The 19,801-nt window shown below is 41.1% G+C and overlaps 1 protein-coding gene across 2 annotated transcripts in view; it reads left to right on the top strand.

The window, feature by feature from the left end:
* CFAP54 (cilia and flagella associated protein 54) overlaps positions 1–19,801 on the top strand; it is a 297,839-nt gene that overhangs the window by 146,049 nt on the left and 131,989 nt on the right. The window contains exons 37-41 of one of the 2 annotated variants that reach the window (XM_065887669.1): positions 686–909; positions 1,009–1,144; positions 4,691–4,799; positions 16,374–16,526; positions 18,401–18,595. In XM_065887669.1, the coding sequence (XP_065743741.1) occupies positions 686–909; positions 1,009–1,144; positions 4,691–4,799; positions 16,374–16,526; positions 18,401–18,595 (817 nt within the window). The remainder of the gene's footprint in view (positions 1–685; positions 910–1,008; positions 1,145–4,690; positions 4,800–16,373; positions 16,527–18,400; positions 18,596–19,801) is intronic. The other variant, XM_065887671.1, reaches the window with a different exon arrangement.

The raw sequence follows: 19,801 nt of genomic DNA, 5'->3' as shown, positions 1-19,801 counted from the left end.
TATTGGGCTATAGTCTGGCCAGTAGGCGGATCTAACGGGCTTTGCTTTGCCTCAGAAATTTCTAGGGGTTTACACAAATGCGTCAGGGACTTAGAGGAAATGAACACAACAGTTACAGAGTACCTCTAACTTAGGCAAAAAGAGGGTCTTCTGGAAGATTTTCTTTTCCATAAGTTTGACCTTTTGCATTGGGGAATTGGACATATTATTCTACAAACTGAATGTAGCCAGTGTATTAGGGAAATTTCATTATTTGTGTATACTATAACCTGTTTTTCCTCAAAACTTTACCTTATTTATTGGTTTACTATCCTTACTTAAATAGTGACTATGTACCAGCAAGTATAGTAATGACTAGGCTTACGTGCTATTTACATTTAGGCTTAAATGATTAAAATTAAATAAAATTAAAAATCTAGTTGCACTAGTCATACTTCAGCATCTCAGCATCCACATGTGCTTAGCGGCTTCTGGATGGAACCGCACAGATGAAGCACGTTTCCATCATTGCACAAGTGCTGTTGGATGGTGTCATCAACCTTTGATTTGCATAATAAAAATATTAAATTTATTTTCTGTTCAGTTCTTTTCCATGTTATATTTTTAGCTATACATTCAGTGTTCAGAAAAAACATGTAGTAAAATCTGAAATTACACAATTTTTTTTCCCATGTGCTACTTGCAGACTGTTGAAGAAGAAGGAGAGTTCAGTGTTCCAAGTTGCTATGGAAATATTAAAAATGATAACGGTGGTTCTAGCCTTACCTTTGAGCATCCTCTGGATGATGTCAATGTGGTTGATTTGAAATGGATCCACGACTTTGTATTAAAATCTCTGGAACTTGTATATCAAGTAGAAAAATGGGAAACACTTGTATCACTCGCCATTCAGTTCAATACAGTTTCGCAGTAGGTACCGCTGTAAGGGCAGCTAACAGGGGCAGACTTCACTGAGAAGAGTGTTTCTTTACTAACGTTTGTTTTTAATATATTTTCACCATTGTCTAGTGAGAGATATACAGAGCAAGTGACGCCACTCCTGGTGTACGCACAGCGCCAGCTTCTTCTACGAATATCCAAGTGCAAGGGCCCAGATATTACCCAACAGCCTTGCGTAAGATATGAGGCTGAATATAAACAGAAGGTAAGTTTGGCTCTATTATTCATGCAGTGGTGATTTCTTATTAGTACACATGTAAACAGCAAAATTTAGGAATCAGATAAATGTTCCTGTTTTCACTTAGGCATTTATCATTCAAATCAGCAAAACATTGTTGAGAGTTGCTCGTTGTCAGTATTTTCCAGATGCAGGGAAAACAAAAATAAAGTCCTGGTACACAGGAGCTTATATTCAGGTCAGGGCTGATTTACCCTTTAGGCATAGTGTCTAGAGCCACAGTACCTTTCTAGGAGCCACTAAATGTTTTAATTTCTTTCAAAATAAGAAGAAAAAAGTCACTTTTAGGTCAAAGAAAATGTTTCAGTTTTTATAATTCATCTATTTATGTTTATACCAAAGGAGTCATACAATATAACTTTTAATATTTTTTGATGGAGCAGTGGGCCCATAAAGGCGAAAGTGCCTAAGGCCCACGGACATCATGGTGCAGCTTTAAGTTAGGTAGGGGGAGGGAAGAGGTATGTAAATTCTCTCATTTATTAACTTACTAAATATGTGTTGACTCCCTAAGATGAGAGCCATTGCCTTCAGATATCCAGTGTGTGTCCTGCCTGAGGGCTCCTGGTGTATGTCGGGGGTCCTGGATTCAGTCCCTGTCCCCCACACCAGTCCATGTGGCGGGTTGCAGCCACCCAGCGAGGACTCCATTTTCTCCTTTTCACAAAGGTTCCTTATTGCCTTGGCATAGTCTATGTAGAGAGAATACAGTTTGAGTTCTCGCTTTATGGAGTTTAGTGTCAGAGAGGGTGGAAGTAGGGCCAGTTAATAAGCATGTAAACAGATAAAAAGATTTACGACCATCATAAATTCACTGAGGAAAATAAAATAGGTCAGTGGGATAGAGATAGGCTGGGGTGGGGGGTAGAAAGTTGAGCCAAGGGGATCAGGAAGGCCCTTGGAGATGGAAGCATTTAGTGGGAAGGGGCCGGCCATACGCTGGGAAAGAGCATTCCAGCCCAAGGGAAGAACAAGGGCAAAGGCCCTGAGATGGTACAGGAAGAAGGCCCGCATGCTGCAGTGTAGCAGAGGAGGGGGAGGGGACAAAGAAGAGGCTGCTCCTTCTGAGTCTTCTTTGTTGCCTCTTCCTCCTCCTCCTCTCCTCCGCAATGTCTCAGTGTTCGTGTAGCCCAACACTCTGTTCTTGGTCCTCCTGTCTTCTTTATCTGCACACTCTCCCTTGGAGAGTTAATTCAACCTGTGGCTCAAAATTACATCTCCAGGCTAGACCTTTCTCCTGAATTCTGTGTTGACATATCTGACTGCCTGTATCAGTCAGGGTTCAGTCAGATAAGCAAAACTAGTTAGAATTAACTGTCTGTCTGTTGATCTATCTATCTGCCTATCAAGATTCATTAAAAGGAGTCAGCTTATATGATCATGGGGGCTCACTAAGCAAGTTCAAAATCCATTGGGTAGGCAGTTGGGATCATGAAAAGGAAGGAACCCTACAGGTGTGGCCAGAAGCTGTTCTCCATAGGCAGTCAGTGAGGGAGGATCCAGTGAGGAGAGAGCAGCTGTAGACCTGGATGCTGTTTGGAGTTTGGAGTCTGAAGACTTCCAGCATGTCAAAGACTCACCTGATTAGGTCAGGCCCACCTATGATAATCTCCCTAGCTTAAAGTCAATTTATTAGGGACTTTAATTAGTATCTGAAAAATACCCTCACAGCAGCACCTAGATTAGTGTTTGATTGAATAACTAGGATGAAGTGTGTATACACTACACAATGGATGCTTCCCTTCCCATCATCCTCATAGTTTAGCCTAACTAAACTGACCCATCAAAAACCCATCACATTGCCTTATCAGCATCATCTCTTAGATGTTTAAGTCTCTTTTCGAATTTGGTACATGTCAAGCAAACCTGTTCGGCCACGTCTTGCCCACTTCAGCTGATGCAAACCTCATCCTCCTAGCTGCTCAGGCCAGACACCTTGGAGCATCCCTGACTCCTCTCTTGCTTTTACACCCCACGTCAGGTTGGTTACCAAATCCTCTCCCTTCAAAATAGATTCAGAATCTGACCACGTCTCACTGCCTCCACCACTGCTGCTCTCATCCAAGCTACTACTGTGTTTGCTTGGATTAATGCAATGACTTCCTAACTCTCTTCCTTGCTTCCAGCCTCCCTGAACTCCTGTCTCCAGCCTGTAGTCTATTCTTAATGGCAGATAGAACAGCCTTTTAAAAACCTGTCAGACCATGACATTCCTCTGCTTTAAACCCTGCAGTGGTTTCCCATCTGATTCAGTGTTAAAGTTAACATCTTCATCATGGCCTTAATGCCCCACATAACTCATCCTCCTGTGATCACCAGTAACTTGTCTCTGTTAACTTCCCTGCAGCTTTCAGCTGCTGTGTTCTTCTGTTCTTTAAGAAGACCCTACCCCAGGGTCTTTGCATTTGCTCTTCCCCTGCTTGGAATTGTGCCCACCCCCCGCCAAATATCCACATTGATTTTTCCTGCAGCTTTTCCAGTCTTTGCTGAATATCACATTCTCTGTGAGGACTTTCCTCATTACCTTATTTAAAATTATGTGTTGTTTGCTCTATTTCTCTCTATAGCGTTTATAGCTCCTTAGTATATTTTATAATGTACTCTATATTTTGTTTATTGTCTCTCTATTTCCACTAGAATAAGTTCCACAACAATAGGAATTTTTGCTTATTTTGTTCTCTGCTATATCATCTGTGAGCTTGGAGCAGTGCCTGTCACATAATAGGTATTCAATAAAGATTTTTAAATGAAGCTGGAGCCGTGGGAAGGACTAGGTCAAGTAAGGCCTTATTAGGCTGGGGGAAGGAATTTGCATTTTCTTAGACCGTCTTTACATCTCATTGTAGAAGTACCTACAAGGGACAATAAAGAAACAACATCTACATCAGACTGGGGTTCAAGGGTGGTTGTATTTTGAGCATTAGGTTAGTTCACTGGGGATGGTGGTGGGAGTGGACAAATGGAGACAAGAGGATGGTGGACTTTTAAAAGAATTACCTTATGTCTAAAAATGTCCTGTTTTCAGATATTTTACAACTTTAGGACTCAAGTATCTGTTAAAAATAGTTTAAACAAATACTACAGAGGAAGTTAGTTCTGGAAAACTTCACCAGGGAAATTTAAATTGTGTTAATTTTGAGTAGGGGGGGAAATCTGCCATTGAAAAAGCAGCCTCTATTTTAAATACGTTTCAACTTACATAATGGAAGATATATTTAGACTAGTGAATTTATAGAATATCAGAAAAAGCATATTCTAATTGCTCTACATAATTTGCCTAATGCTTTTCCAGCTGTGCTATACAAAAGAAATATGAAAAATTATATAGCCACTTTTTTTCCCCCAAAAGTTTTCATAATTGGATACTACTCTGGAGCTTTTATTTATAGCATCTTTTTATATCTCTCTCTTTTTTTTTTTTAACAAATGAAAAATACCATGAACATTTCAAGTAAGCCAAATTTTTGGCTATAAATACCTAAGTGATATTTGTTTTCTCCTTTCTTTTTTAAGATAACCTGCCGAAACTTCATTGGGAAGCAGCTCAAGATTAATCCTCTAACCAATAAAGTGACAACTGTAGGACACGGGGCAGATTCCCTTAAAAATCTTATCTATTCAGGTTGGAACCAATTTTAGCTTGAAACTTTCTCTTTTCTTCAAAACAAGGTTTGCTGTTGTGTTCTGCATGTCAAGTCTTCCATAATTAAAGTGTTTGCAAAATTTCTTTTGCAGGTTTATCTCACTGAAAATAATCCATTTGATATTTACCATCTTATGTTGCTATAAATGTCACTTAAGGGAAATTAAAACACATGTTTTTATTAGTTTAATCCGTTAGTTAAAGAAGGGAGATAAAAAGAGGGAGAAAGGAAACTGATGGGAAAAAATAAAGATGGGAAAAGACTGTTTTGCACATTTTTCCCTGTTTTTAATCTCACTTGGGAACTCTTTAAATTGACCTTTTGCTATTTTCTTTGTTCCATCTTATGCCCGTAATAACTTCCATTTCCATAATCAATATAGATTGTCCTTCTATTGGTGTTACCAAGGTTTAGTTGTAGGTCTTTTAACAAGAGTGCAAGAGAAGATCTGGGGACATCATGACTCCTTTGGTTTTAGCTGGTAAGCCCTTTTGGAATGTTCTGGTGGTGCAGCTTGTAGGAATGAGGCAATAGGATGAGATGAAAATGGAAATAAAGCCTTCTCTCAGTTGCACTTTTCCTATGTTTTGGGTATAGGAAAGAAATGCAAGTCTTCCCTTGGAAGTGTTAGGATTCCTTCATTCATTTATCTGTTGATTTTGGTATGTATGTGTGTATGTATGTATTCATTCATTCATTCATTCATTTCTTGAGTAGGTCAGGCAGCTGTTCAGTCATTCAGCAAACATTTAGTGAGTATCTACCATGTGTTAAGTTCTGAGAATACAAAGGCCCTGAGAATACAAAGATGAATGAGACTAAAGATTTGTTATCTGATTTACAGCCCCTTGAAGGAGACCGATAAATAAACCAGAGATTATAGTGTAGAGTAGTAAGGTCTGTACTGTTATGTCTACTGCTGCGCCTGCTATAAACAATAATAGTTAACGGCTAGCATCGCTTTTGAGAGACTCCATGTAATTTAGTGGGGTTAATGTAAAAGTAAAAGGCAAAAGCTGAGGTTAGAAAGGTTGGCAGGAGTTGGATAATAAAGGGTCTTAGAAGGTAGGATAAAGAGATTCAGCTTTATCTGGAGAGCTGAGGGGAGCTAGTGAGAAGGATGTAAAGAAGGAAGAGGAAATGATCATATTTGTGTTCTTGAACTTTCGGCAGCAGCATGGGGAAGAGGTTGGAAGGAGACCATGTGGAGGTAGGAGAGCAGCTGCTCCCAGCTTGTGTGTTACAGACATGATGAGGGCCTGGACTTAGATGGTGAGAACAGAGGGCTGGGCAGATATGCACTCGTTAGGTGAGGTAGATGGACGGGGAAGGGAGAAATTCAAGTTGCCTTGGTTTCTGGCTTGGGAGGCTAAATGGATGTGATATCTTCATTCTATAAACAAAAACAAAAACAGCAACAACAACAAAAAACACTGAAGGGAGGGGAAGCTTAGAGGAAAACATTTCTTTGCTATAACTGAGTTCAAGGTACCTGAATGATAGCTGAGTAGAATGATCCATTATATGATTGGATGTACCAGTGAGGCACTCAGCAGATCTGTAATTTAGTCGCCAATACATTGGTAGCGGTTGAAATCAGGGGCTTGTATGAGGTCACCCAGGGAGAGCTCTGTGGAGTATGGACCTGAGGATGGCCTCACTTTGGAAGCTGTGCCAGTCAAAATGGGCTGGGCTATGTAGCAGTCACGAACAATCCCCAAATGCCATTGCTTTAGCACAAGGGAAAGTCTGTTTTTTGCTCATGCTACTGTATTCAGTGAGGTTGAGCAGCTCATCATCATGGGTTGATGGAATGTCCATCTTGACACAGGCTTCCATGATTGTTTTAGAGGCAGGAGGCAAAACACTAATGTTGTCCTCTAGGGCAGCTAAACCTGGAGGTATACAGTAAATGGTTCAGAGCACAGCCTTTGAAGCAAGACCATGTGCATATACCCTGCACTTTGTGCTAAGGGCTTTATGTAGATTGTCTTATTTCATTATTATAACAATCCCAATAGAAGAATTATTATTATGCATTGGACATCAGGCACTTTATGAGTATTAAGTGCTTTGCAAATGTTAGCTTAACAACCGTCTGATGAGGTAAGTTTGTTATTGTCCCCATTTTCCAGGCAAGAAAAAAGAATGTAATTTATATATATTTTTATATTTTATAATTTTATATTCATGATTTATATATAAATCAGGTGGTGGCTCTTAAAGCTGATACTTGAAGTTGACTCATGTCACTTCTGTTTTATTGGCTAAAGTCACATGGCCACATCTAACTTCGAAAGGAGAGGGAAGTGTGATGGTACTCTGTACCCCAAGGATAAAGAGATAGAATATGTGAAGAACCCTAATGACTGTCATGGGAACAAGCAGAGAAGGAGCAGTATCTGAAAGAGATTGGGACATGGCCCAAGAGGTAGGAGGTACAGGAGATGAGAGTGGTACAAACAAGGCCAAGGCGAGAGAAAGTGTGAGTCAGCGGTCAGAGAGAGGTCACATAAGATAAGGACAGACTGTCTGTTGTATTTGGGAGCTCATTGTCACTGGCCTTTTTTCTGTCCTCACCTTAGGGTCTTGCTCTAGCTGTTTCTCCTTCCTGAAGTACTCTACCCCATCTAGATGCCTGTCTGATAAATCCCTCACCTCTTTAAAATCTTTGTGCACATCTCCAGTTTTCAATGGTGCTTACCCTGACTGTTCTGTTTGAAACTGCACCCTGCCTGCTTCCTTCCAATTCCCCTTACTCTAATAAGTGTATTCTTTTTTTCCTGGAGCACTTATAACCACTTATCACACTGTATAATTCAGGTTTTTGTTGCATTTATTGATCACTAGTCTGTCTCCCCTGATAAAATGTAAGCTCTGTGAAGTGAGGGATCATTGGTTTGTTCATTGATATAATCCAAATGCCTTCATCAGTGCCTGACACATAGTAGGAACTCAATATCTACTTGTCAAATGAATGACTTTGTGACTTTGACAAGAGTCACTTCAAAGAAATGGTGGGGAGGGGAGTGGAAGTATCTTGAGTGGTGGGTGCAGTAATGGTGAGCTGTGCCTGCACAGAGCCATTAAACGAGAGTTGCCTTTCACGAAGCTTCGAAATGACAAGGAAGAGGGGGGCAGGAGCAGCCAGAAGGAAAAGTAGAGCTCAGGACAGCTCAGGAGGGTTTTTTTTTGTTTGTGTGTCTGTTTTTAGTAGAAAAGAAGGAGCATATTTCTATATTAAATGAAAAGAGCCAGGAGAGGGGGAGAGCTCAGAGACAGGAGAAAAAGATATTTGATAGGGAAAGGAGCTTGAGGATAAACAAGGAAGAGAATGGGACATAGGGGACTTAGTCTTAGACAGGAGAGGGGGGACACCCCTGCCGCTACGGCAGAAAGGAAGGAGAGAAAGGCCCAAATCAGGCAAATTTGTAGATGGTAATGGTAGGAGTTGAAGGCATCCTTACTGGGTACTGGAGATTTTTTTTAATGAAGCAGGGGGTTGAGAGCACAGCCAAGGTTGATAGTGTAGGAGATTTCAGGAGGGATGTGAGAGGGTTGACCGGCCACTGAGAAAAATAGGAAAAGGGAGGATAGAAGGGCTGCAGAGCAGTGTAGAGGGTCTAGTTGAGTAAGGTTGGTGACCATGAACTTGTAGGTTTTACTGTTCATGATATTTTACTGTTCATGACAATTTACTGATAAATTGTCTTCTCATATTCAGTGAACAATGGGAGGACCACCTTCCTGTGGTCAATCACCTGTGACTAGTTCCAGTCAGAGAGCATGATTCTTCCTGGGTGTGTTCTCCTTTTCTTCATTTTGTCCATCAAACCTCTGGAGACTCCCCAATTTGGGATCCATAACTCAGAATGTGATTTATACTATCCCCTCCATCCTAAAAAGAGCTGGCAACAAATGTGAGAATATGTCGAAAATGTGTGTTCTCAGAACGATGACTAGCATCTCAGGGCCAGGAGAAGCATACGTAGCAAAGCTCTAGACCTGTGTGACCAGCAGGTGCTTACTGATGACGGCCACAACATGTCAGAAAAGCACTTCGCCTGCCTATTGTTAAGTTACGTTTGGAAAGGCAAGGTGGCAGGTGGTGGGACAGAAAGGAAGGCGGGGGGAATCGGGCTACGGTGGTCCTTTGGAATGGTTCTCGGTGGTGGTGGGGGTATAGCCAGTTTGAGCAATGAACAGAGCAGGAATATTCAAATAGATAAAATCTAAAAATTGTTGTAATGGCAGTAATAATTGATGGAGCCAAGTACTTTATAGCTATTACCTTCTTTAATTTTAACCATCTTAGGAGGTAGATATTATTACGCTTATTATTACAGATGAGAAAATTTAGTCTTACTAGTGAGTACTGGAACCATGATTCAAACCCTGGTCCGTCTGATTGCTTAACCCATAAGGGCTCCACTAAGCTATCAGGTCTGTTCATCATTTGTCCCCTTGCAGGCTAGACTCTCTTCTAAACTTATAGCACTCAAGAAAAAATTGCTACGTCTCAGTAGTTATGGGGAGGCAGATACTTTATTGGGACTTGTTATGGTAGCTTCACGATGTTTAGATGATCCTGCATAGTAACTACAGGCTTTACATTGAGCAATTATCATAAAAATCTTGGCGTCCGCCTTAACAGCTCCTTATAAAACTGTAGTACCTCTGTGACTAGGAGCATAATCTGGCCTGGACGTTTGGGTTTATTAGGCAAATTTTTAGGATGCTGAATTGTTTTTCAGTATACTGAATTCAGATCATTAACATGTTTATAAGCATGATGGGTCTTATGTATATCACCACGACATGTCTGCAATTCTTAAAAGAATTTTTAAAAAGACCAAGTATACTTCTGATGGTTTCCACACCAGGTCACTGCTTTAGAACCTCATAGATTCCCTTTTGGCATAACAGCATTTGGTGGTAGTGCTCGATACATTTAATTCTTCAGAACAGGTATTGTAATGCCCCAGTGCTTGGTACCTTACAGATGATTTTTTGTGTGGATGAGTAACTTGCCTGCTTGTTAAGCTTCATAGGGGAGATAACTCTATGGATGTGCCTTTTATTGTGGCTGTTTTTGCATTCTGTCTGGGATCTCTTTCTTGAGTTTTGACCTTATTGGTATTTAAGTTCTCTAATAGGGTAATTCAGTCGTCAGGTGTGTTGGAATTTTGAACCCTTTGGCTGGCATGTTTTTTTAGTACCTCTGGGCATTTAGATTGATGTGACCAAGTGTGTAGAAAGCAGCCCAAATTTTGTATCACTCCCTGATCCTTCCTTGGTGAACGCATCTCTCTGGAGTCATTGGCATTTCAATTTTAATATCTACACTGGTACAATGAGAGATGTAGTAAATCGAGTCTTTTTTCTCCTCCTCCTTCTTATTCTTACCTATTCCAAACCGTTGAGGCTGTTAGTGCCTTTAAAATAGCTTCTTGAATTATCCATGGAAGTTTTCAGAGAGGAACCCCTTGAGACAAAGATGGCAGGACGAGGCCTGCAAAGCTAGTATTTCCGTATTCTTTTGTATCATTTATCTCATGTAGACAGCCACCAAAACACCAACAGAGCCCTAATTAGACTATAAGGAAAAAGGGTATACTAGGCTTGAAAGAAGAAAAAAAAGTAAAGTAAAAGATAGTTTAGGAAAAAAACAAAGAGGAATGATTTATAAGCAGATAGTTGGTAAAAAGTAGCAGGATGATTTTATTCAGACCTCATATTTTAAAGATGGCAGACATCTACTCTTCCATCCGTCTTATCACCCCCAATCACTGACATGCCTTTGTGAATTTTATTCTAGAATGTAAGCTCTGGGAGAGCAGGGAGTGTGTCTGTTTTGTTCACTTGTACCTCCTCAGTGCCTAGCATGGTATCTAGTAATGGTACATGCTCAATGGATATTTTTTAAATATATGACTGACGGTCATAATGTGAGCATCTGTTGAATGCTTCCTCCATGACCGGTGCTACGCTGGACACTTCACACACAGGTTAAAACAGTAACCCTTGGAGGTAAATATTGCCATCCCAGTTTTAATAGATAATTAAAATGAAGGCCTGGAGAAAGTAACTGTCTCAAAATATTAATATGTGAGGGCTTCCAGCTTTCTCCTTTTCCTTTGCTTTGCTGAACTTCTTTCCCTAATCTCACTCTCTATGGAGGAAAAAAATGAAAGCCAAGCTCATGAATTCTGGCAAGAGAACGGAGGACCAGAGCAGAAACCTATAATCTTCAAGGTGTTGTGCATAAGGGTGGGGGTGGGAGGGGTATGGGCATGCCTTGTCAGGGATGGTGCAGGACTGTGCATGCTTAGAGGAGGGGAGATGGTGGAGACAGGATGGAGGGGACAGAAGAGCGAAGTTTGCAGAAGAGCGAGATCACCGGGGAGTTAATAAAGAGCCCCTGTGGCCTACGTATTTGATCCTCTTAAATGTGTGACAGGGAAGTGTGTCAAGAGTGAACTTGCTCGGGGAACAGATGCTCCTCTCCATGTGGCCATGTTCCTGGTTTGACTAGAGCCTCCAGGGTTTCTAGACGTGAGGGTGGTAATGAAAGACTTATCTCTATGGCCATTCGAATGTGACCCTGTGTTGTGAATTCCGTCGGGATCTCCCTGGGCTTACAAGGACCCCAGGCTTATTCCTGTCTTATTCTCAAAGTGTCTCTGTGCCCACATTAGCAGGCCTCAAATTGGTGTCACTTCCTGTTCCCCAAATCTTATACCCTTTGGAAAACTAGTTGGGAAAGGCTTCAGACATGAACCCTGGTTTTCTCTCTTATCTCTTGTTAAGGGTTTAAAACAGGGAATGTCCCTCAAATTCACCTTTCCTCCTTTGTAAAGTATAAGTGATATCTATCTCTGCTAGTTGTAAGGTGCTGTGAGGATTGATTGCGATTAATGCCTATGGAAGTGGTTATTAATAAAGTTTATCCCAGCCATTTAGCTTTGAAAACTGTTGTCATTCATTCATGTAACAAATATTTATCGAGCACATACCACATAACAGGTATGGTTATAGGCCAGGGGTGAATTCAGTGGACAAAATGGGTAAAAATTCCTGCCCTCATGGAACTTGCATTCTAGTGGCCAGAGACAATCAATAAACAAGTAAAACACATAGTACGTCAGAAGATAATGGGTGTCACAATTTTAAAGAGGGTGATCAAAGGAGGCCTCACTGAGAAGTTAATGGTTAAGCCATAAGCTTAAGGAGCTGAGGAATCAAGACATGGAGATACCTGAGGGAAGAATGTTCTAGATCAAAGTGAACCACTGTTGCCAAGACCCTCAGGTGGAAATATGCCTGGTATGGGAGGGAGTGAGGGGGAGAATAGTGAGGAGATGGGGAGCTTGTTCATGTTGGGCCTTAGAGGTCACTCCAAGGGCTTTGGTGTTTGCTGTAGGTGATGAGGGAGCCAATGGAGGGTCTTGGACAGGGACTTGACATGAAATAACTTACATTTTATTTTTTTAAAAATTATTTATTTATGTATTTATTTTTGCCTGCATTGGGTCTTCGTTACCGTGCACAGGCTTTTTCTAGTTGCGGTGAGTGGGGGCTACTCTTCATTGTGGTGCGTGGGCTTCCCATTGTGATGGCTTCTCTTGTTGTGGAGCGTCAGCTCTAGGTGCACAGGCTTGGTAGTTGTGGTGCATGGGCTTAGTTGCTCTGCGGCGTGTGGGATCTTCCTGGACCAGGGATCGAACCCACGTCCGCTGCATTGGCAGGCGGATTCTAAACCACTGCGCCACCAAGGAAGTCCTGAGAGAACTTACATTTTAAAAGGCATCCTCTGGTTGCTGTGTTGAGAGTGGCAAGGGTGGAAACAGGGAGACTGGTTGGGGGCGGCGATTGCAGTAATTCCAAAGAAGATAATATAGGTCTTTGGAAAACAGTGGGAGTGGGAGTGGAGAGTGGAGCTGGTGAGCGATGGTGGCACTCTGGATGTTTTCTGAAGAGGGAGCCTCCAGAATTTGTTGTGAATTTGACTTGGGGCATGAGATGGCAGAAGAATCAAGGGCGATTTCAGCTTTTGGCCTGAGCAACTGGAAAAATAGAACCATCCCTTAATAAGGTGGGAAAAGTCTATGGGAGGAGTAGGTTTAGGGAGGAAAGATTCAGAAATCAGTTGGGAACCTGTTAAGTGCGAGATGTCTATTAAACGCACAGCGGAGGAGACCATTGGATAGATGAGTCTTAGGACTTCAGGAGAGTGGGGGCCAGAGATAGAAATTTGGGAGCCAGCAGCATGTGGATACTTAGACCCATGAGACTAGATGAGGTCATCAAGGGGGTGAATGTGCTACCAACCTGGCTTCTTGGCCTCTTTAATCAGTAGAAGTTGATAAGAGGCAGGATGAGAAATTCAGGCAAGGCTTTACTGGGACTCATGCTACAGCACGGGGGAGCAAGAAGAATTAACAGGTTCCCTTGCTCGCTCCCCGACTGGCAGGGGGGCTGGTTCCTTAAATGGGGTGTGAGGGCAGATCAGTGGGTAAGGCCAGGGGGGCCCTTAGGGTGGTCTCCCCGTGCCCTTGGTGGTCCTGTGTGCAGGGATCATGCCCAGTACCCTGCTTTTGCTCCCGGCACCTCAGAAGTGACAGTTTGTATATCTTATTGTTCATGATTTGCCCCAACTGTGCGTGCACACAGTTATTTTTAGTCCCTTATAGTTTCTTTGTGTTCTGTTGCTTGAGCAGACGTTGTCCAGGTGCAAGCACTGCAGCAAAGGGTCCCAGGTCCCAGCCTGCCTCAAATGTTAGTTAAGAAAAGAGAGGCAAAAAAAAAAAAAAAAAAAAAAAGAAAAGAGAGGCATTCTAAGGATTGAGCCCTGGGCTTTTCCAGTATTAAGAGGTTGGGTAGATGAGGATGAATTAGCAAAGAGGATTAAGAAGGAGTGTCAGTAAGGTTGGAAAAGGAGCTTTAAGCCAAGGGAAGAAAGTATTTCAAGGAGGGAATTATCAACTGGGTCAAATGCTGTTGAAAATTTATGAGGGATAAAGTCTAAAAATTGAACATTAGATGTAGCCACGTGAAGATCCTTGGGGTGAAATGATGGGGGAAATTCTGATCTAAGCAGGTTCAAGAGAGAATGGGGAACAGTGAAAACAGAACTTTTTGAGGAGTTTTGTTGTAAAATGGAGCAGAGAAATAGGATGGTATCTTGAGGGGCAAGTAGGGTTAAGAGAAAGGTTTTTTATTTTTTAAAAATATTTTTTTTTCTGTTTTAGAAATTTAGATATAGTTACCATGCTATACATTACAGCTTTAGAACTTATTTATCTTGTAATTGACAGTTGTACCTCTGGGCCCCCTTCACCCATTTTGCCCATCACCCTACCCCCTGCCTATGGCAACCACCAATCTCTTCTCTGTTTCTATGAGTTTGTTTTTTTTAGATGCCACATGTAAGTGAGATCATACAGCGTTTGTCCTTCTCTGTCTGAATTTATTTCGCTTAGCATCATGCCCTCAAGGCCCATCTATGTTGTCACAAATGGCAGGATTTCCTTCTTTTTTATGGCTGAATAATATTCCATTGGGTATATACCACATTTTCTCTGTCCATTCATCTGTTGATGGACACTTAAGTTATTTCTGTCTTGGTTATTGTAAATAATGCTGCAATGAACATGAAATTTTTTTGATTTTTTTTTTTTTTATTTTAAGATAGGAGAAAAAAGGAAAATGTTGTTGAGAATGATTCAGTAGAGGGAAAAACTGATGATTTGGAGGGGAGAGCAGAATTGCTGGAGTGATGCCCTGGCGGTGTAGATGGACACAGGTGCCGGGGGCTGGGTGGGTCTGATGGTAGGGGATTGCAGGAAATCCCTTTGGATTCTTCCCATTTATTCCCATTGAGGTAGGAAGCAAGGTCATTGGCCCTGAAAGATGGGGAAGAGGTAATTCCCACTCCCTTTCTTTTCTTCGTCACATAGCCAATTAACCACTCTCCTGTCGCTTCTAACATTGGAGTGTTCCCTGTGTCCCTCCCTTGTTTCCACTGCTACCACCTCAGTCAAGTTCAAATCATACAATGTCTGTGTTATAACTTCCCAACCTCCCAGCCGCCACCCTCTTTCCATTGCAGGCTGCTGTGCATACAGTGGTGGGCTAACTCTTCCTGAAATACTTATCTCTTTCTGCTGGGGTCCTACTCAAAACCATTTCTTGACTGTCCATTGAAGAGGATGAAGGCCGCTTACTCAGCGAGGGCTTCAGGCCTCTGGAAACCCTTCTCAGTTCAAAAGGACTGGCCATGTCATCTCATTGTGCCCTGAATCGCCACCCTTAATCCTGCTCCCACCCTCTCTTTGCACAAACTAGTTCTGTGACCCAAGGGATGCTGCTAGACTTCTCTACGCCTGATTTTCCTCATCTGTAAAATGAGGATATAATAGTACATCCCTTTTATGGGTGTTGCTAGGATTCAGTGAGACTATCACAGTAATTATTTAGAATAGTTACGGGCATAGTATAAACACTTAATCAGCTTCAGCTATTCTTATTCTAGCTGTCTGAAACCCCTTGCCTCTTTCTTCCTGATCTGACCTTCCCTATCCTCTAAGACACAGCTGGCATAGCTTCTCTCCCATGAAGTCTTTCTTGCTCATCCTTTCCTGCATACACTGATCTCTCTCTTCTATCTTTCCCTCATTTTCACATGTAACCAGATACTTTCTGTCAAGGTGATTTTCATACTCCAGTGTTAGAATGCCTCTTTGCTTCAGCTAAACGGTAAATTTCTTGAGGGCAGAGGTCACGCCTCTTAACCTCTGATAGCCCTGTTCCCTAGCAAGTTGCTGCACTCTCAAGACCTCAGATTTTACAGGGGATATTCGACCTGCTCAGCTTGTTGAAGGGGTAAATTTATTTGTTATTCATCTGAAGCCTGTGTTTCTTCTTTCCCGTGTGCCGGCTTCGTGGTGTATGCAGCCGGTCTGCAGCCTAATTTATGGGACCGTCACTTCCTCTCCAGGGACCTCGCAGCAGCTCTCTGCCGACATCTGCCCTTCTGGCCACTTTTCAGGACTGCTTTGTAGTTCCATACCTGTTTATGGCTTCATCTTCCTTTCCTCTCCATCCTCCAGTATTAGAAAGCTGTCTTTTCCTTCTCTCAAGGGAGCAGTTGCCCATCTCCAAGCTTCTTTGTTTCCTCCTTTCGTCTCCTTCCCAAGGCACCTTGGCTTTGAAGAGGCTGCTGAAAAGGAGTAGATTATTTCATCTTTTATGATCAGCAAAAGAAAAAGTAGGAGGCTTTATTAGGAAAATTGGCAAGATCTAAAGTTATTTGCATTTCATACAAATCAAAAGTTTTCTAAGTTTTTTTCTTTTTTTAAAAAAGAACTGTCAAATATACCGAAAAAAAATTTTTTGATCTGAACGTTGAAACAACTGCTGCAGACCTGGGGGCTTTGAATTTAGCAGCTTTCGTTTGGGCCCAAGAAATTCTCTGAATTAGAAAGTCTTTTGCTGCTTGTTGGCTTGCTGCAACATTTCATCCCTCACGTGACTCTTCCCTTTCCTTTCAGAATACAGCAAAGCCAAAGAGCTCCTCTGTGTGCCCGTGGACGTGACAGACACTTTGAGATGTTTTAGAGAGACCTTGGAAAAATCCAAATATCAAAACAGATCAATCCGACACAGCAGAAAGTTGCTTTCGTTATTTCTTGCCCAGACACAAGGTAAAATACAGTCGTTCCTGGGCATCTGCGGGGAATTGGTTCTAGGACCCCCTGTGGATACCAAAATCCGTGGATGTACACGTCTCTTACAGTCAGCTCCCCTCCCCCGCCCCCCGTATCTATGGTTCTGCATCCCCAGAAATGGAGGACTGACGGTACTTGCTCTACATCCCTTCCTCTTTATTTACCCAGGGTACCACCCCGTGGGTGTACTGTGTTCTGCCGTAGGTTCCTCCTTCCCCCACTTCCATGCCCACTCCCTGCTGCCTTTCACTTTCTTCTTCTTGTCTAGTGGCTTACATCTCTGTTTCTCGCACTTTATTGCAACCAAAGCACTGCCTCACTCATCTGCTTCTATGCCGTCTGTGAAATGAGCATAATCCCTAAGTGGAGTAAATACAGAAGCAGTGCTATAGTCTTGTTTTATTTTTATAAGTAGATGAATTGTTTCATTTCATATCGAATTAACTACAGTGTTTTACCAAAACACTACTTTATCAATGTCTAAGAAAGGGATGCATTTTAATATACACATCTAGTAAAATTTCTTATTAATACCATAGATTTTGATCTTAGAGATTTCTTTTAGCTTAAAAAAAAGATATTCACTGTTCTTGGTTACATTACACTTGTTTGCTTCCTTCTCAAAATCTATTGATTTGTAAACTCAGTCAAAGCAGGACTTCAAGTGGTTAAGTGGTAACCTCAGAGAGAAAGAAGATACTCAAATTCAGGCCGAGAAAAATCTCAAATTATCTACATTTAGGTAATTTAAAATTTGTTAAAACCCTAATTTGTTTTTATAATACTTGCTGTTCACATTTATCAGAATAATAAGAATAAACTTAAAGAATAAGTGTAAATGAATAAACTTAAAATAATTGGATTTTAAAGTTATTAATAATAGATTTAAATTTAGCATCTAAGATGCTAATAGTCTCTGAACTGATCTTTTAGAAATTTGACCAATTTTTTTTTTACAACCACTGACAAGTTTTATTTATGTATGTATATATGTTTGTATGTATGTATGTATCAATATTTATTCATTCTTGTTGCTGCCCCTTCTCCCCGCAAAAGGCACTTACTATGATATGTACCCACAGTTTTTGGTTGTATTGTCCACAGGCACACATTACATTAAATTGGCCCTCCACATCATGTTTAAACTTCTTTCAATTATGGTGTACATTAACAGTGGTTAAGGACATGAATAAAAAAAGCAAATACAATTCCTAAGAATGGTTTATGCCACCTCAATCTGAATTTCACCTGGTACTAAGATATTCTCAGCAGTTTATCCCCAGTCCTTGGGCTGTAGACCTAAATCCATTTTAGCTTCTCTGTCTCTGAGTTTTTGACTACTTCCCCTAGAATATTTTTCCTTTTTTTTTTTTTTCCTGTGTGTTCTCTAATCTTATACAGAGACAGGTTCTTTCCCATTTTTTTTTCTCCCCTCAGGTCAGAAGTACCTCTGCACTGCTTCTATCCCAGAGGCCTCTGCCCCAGAGGCAAACTAACATCTTACTGTTGGAAACTCTTTTAAAAAAGGCAAACTCAAAACCTGTGCAACTTCTGCCAGTCCCCATGAGGAGCAAAGCATTATCTCAACATTTACTTTCCAGCAAACTGCCCCTCTGTGCTGTTCCTTATGAGGTAACACGAGTGTAGAGCACATCACACACCTGGGCTCTTCAGAAATGATTCGAGATACGAAGTTTAAGGAAATAGTGTCCTTCGAGCTGCAAATGAGTCTCAGCTCTGTACAAAACCCTTCCTTCCTTCTCCTTTTCCACTTCTACTTTTTTCCTCCTCGTCAACTTCCCTTCTTTCTCCATTTTTAAGTTTCTTTTAAATTTTTTTCATGAATTTAGGAGACAAAGGAGGAATGAACAATTTAAAATTCACTACCAGAAAGGTGGAGTTTTGCCTTGGGACAGAAGAGATGCACATGCCAACACCTCCTGACCTTTCTCAGGAGCACTTCCAAGTTTTCAGCTCAGTGGAGAAAAGCAAACTTCCCTCCTCACAACTTGGACTCGTAATTTCTTCTTATTATGAAACTATTAGTAAGATTTATTCATTATGTGTTCATTTTCAATATGATCTGTCACTTTAATGTTGAGATTGCATTTGGTCTTGAAATATTATCTTTTTTAAATTTATTTTTTTATTGAAGTATAGTTGATTTGTAATATTGTGGTAGTTTCGGCTGTACAGCAAAGTAATTCAGTTATATATCTATATCTATATATATTTTCAGATTCTTTTCCATTATAGGTTATCACAAGATATTGAATATAGTTCCCTGTGCTAGACTATAACTGAAATGTTGTCTGTAGAAATAGGATGAAAGAGCTTGAACATAGAATCTATTCATCACACCCTCGTGGACAGTGACAGAGCAGCGTCAAGACAAGCAGCTTCCAGCCCCTCCCATCACCCACTTTCCCAGATTGGCTGTCACCATTGTGAGATTCTAGGCACCGTCCCATCCATCCCACCTTAACTCAATCTGTGAACCATTTGTCGAGACGTGGCCACTTTTATGTGCTTTTGCTCTGCCCCAGCTGATTGCATTTTCCTTGTCTTTCCACTTGATTTGGTTTTTCTGCAAATTCAGCAGTATAAATTCAGTCCATGTTGTAGACCCAGTGTCCCCCCTTTTTTATAACAGACATTTTGTAACTCCCCCTTTATTCTTCTTATGCACATTATTTTTAAAAATCAATATGAAGCTCTAAATATAAAATGAAGGGTAAATAAAATGAAATAACTTTATAATAAAAGAATCTATTTGTTGGTATGTAAGAGCTTAGGCACTAGAGGTATAGGGAAGCAATCAGATGCTCACATATAGTATGTAAAGTATACAGGATACACATGAATGTGACAGCTACGAATGCAGACTGATACAGGTGTATTGGTAACTCAAGTACTGTCAGCATTGCTAATTTTGGTGACATGATGTTCTAAAATGGCAAATCTAGGCCATTCTGGACAAAACAAAATATTACAGTGGTTGCATTTCTGGAAAACTCAGAGCATTTTGAAAACACGCAAACATACCCTTTCCATGAAATGAAGTTAGATGTTAGACTCAAATAATTATAAATAGGTTTCTCACCTTTTTCCTCACTGTGGGGGAAGGTTCTGTGCATGGCAGGCCATCAAGTGTCAGGTCCTTACCTAGGAAATACTAGCAGATGCCCCATTGTGACAACTAACAAAACCCTCCTCAAATTTCTAAAATACCCTCTAGGGGACATTGCTGC

This window comes from Phocoena phocoena, chromosome 11 (assembly GCF_963924675.1).
Source record: "Phocoena phocoena chromosome 11, mPhoPho1.1, whole genome shotgun sequence".
Classification (NCBI taxonomy): domain Eukaryota; kingdom Metazoa; phylum Chordata; class Mammalia; order Artiodactyla; family Phocoenidae; genus Phocoena; species Phocoena phocoena.
The sequence above is the reverse complement of the archived record's forward strand: the minus strand, read 5'-3'. Positions and strand labels throughout refer to the sequence as shown.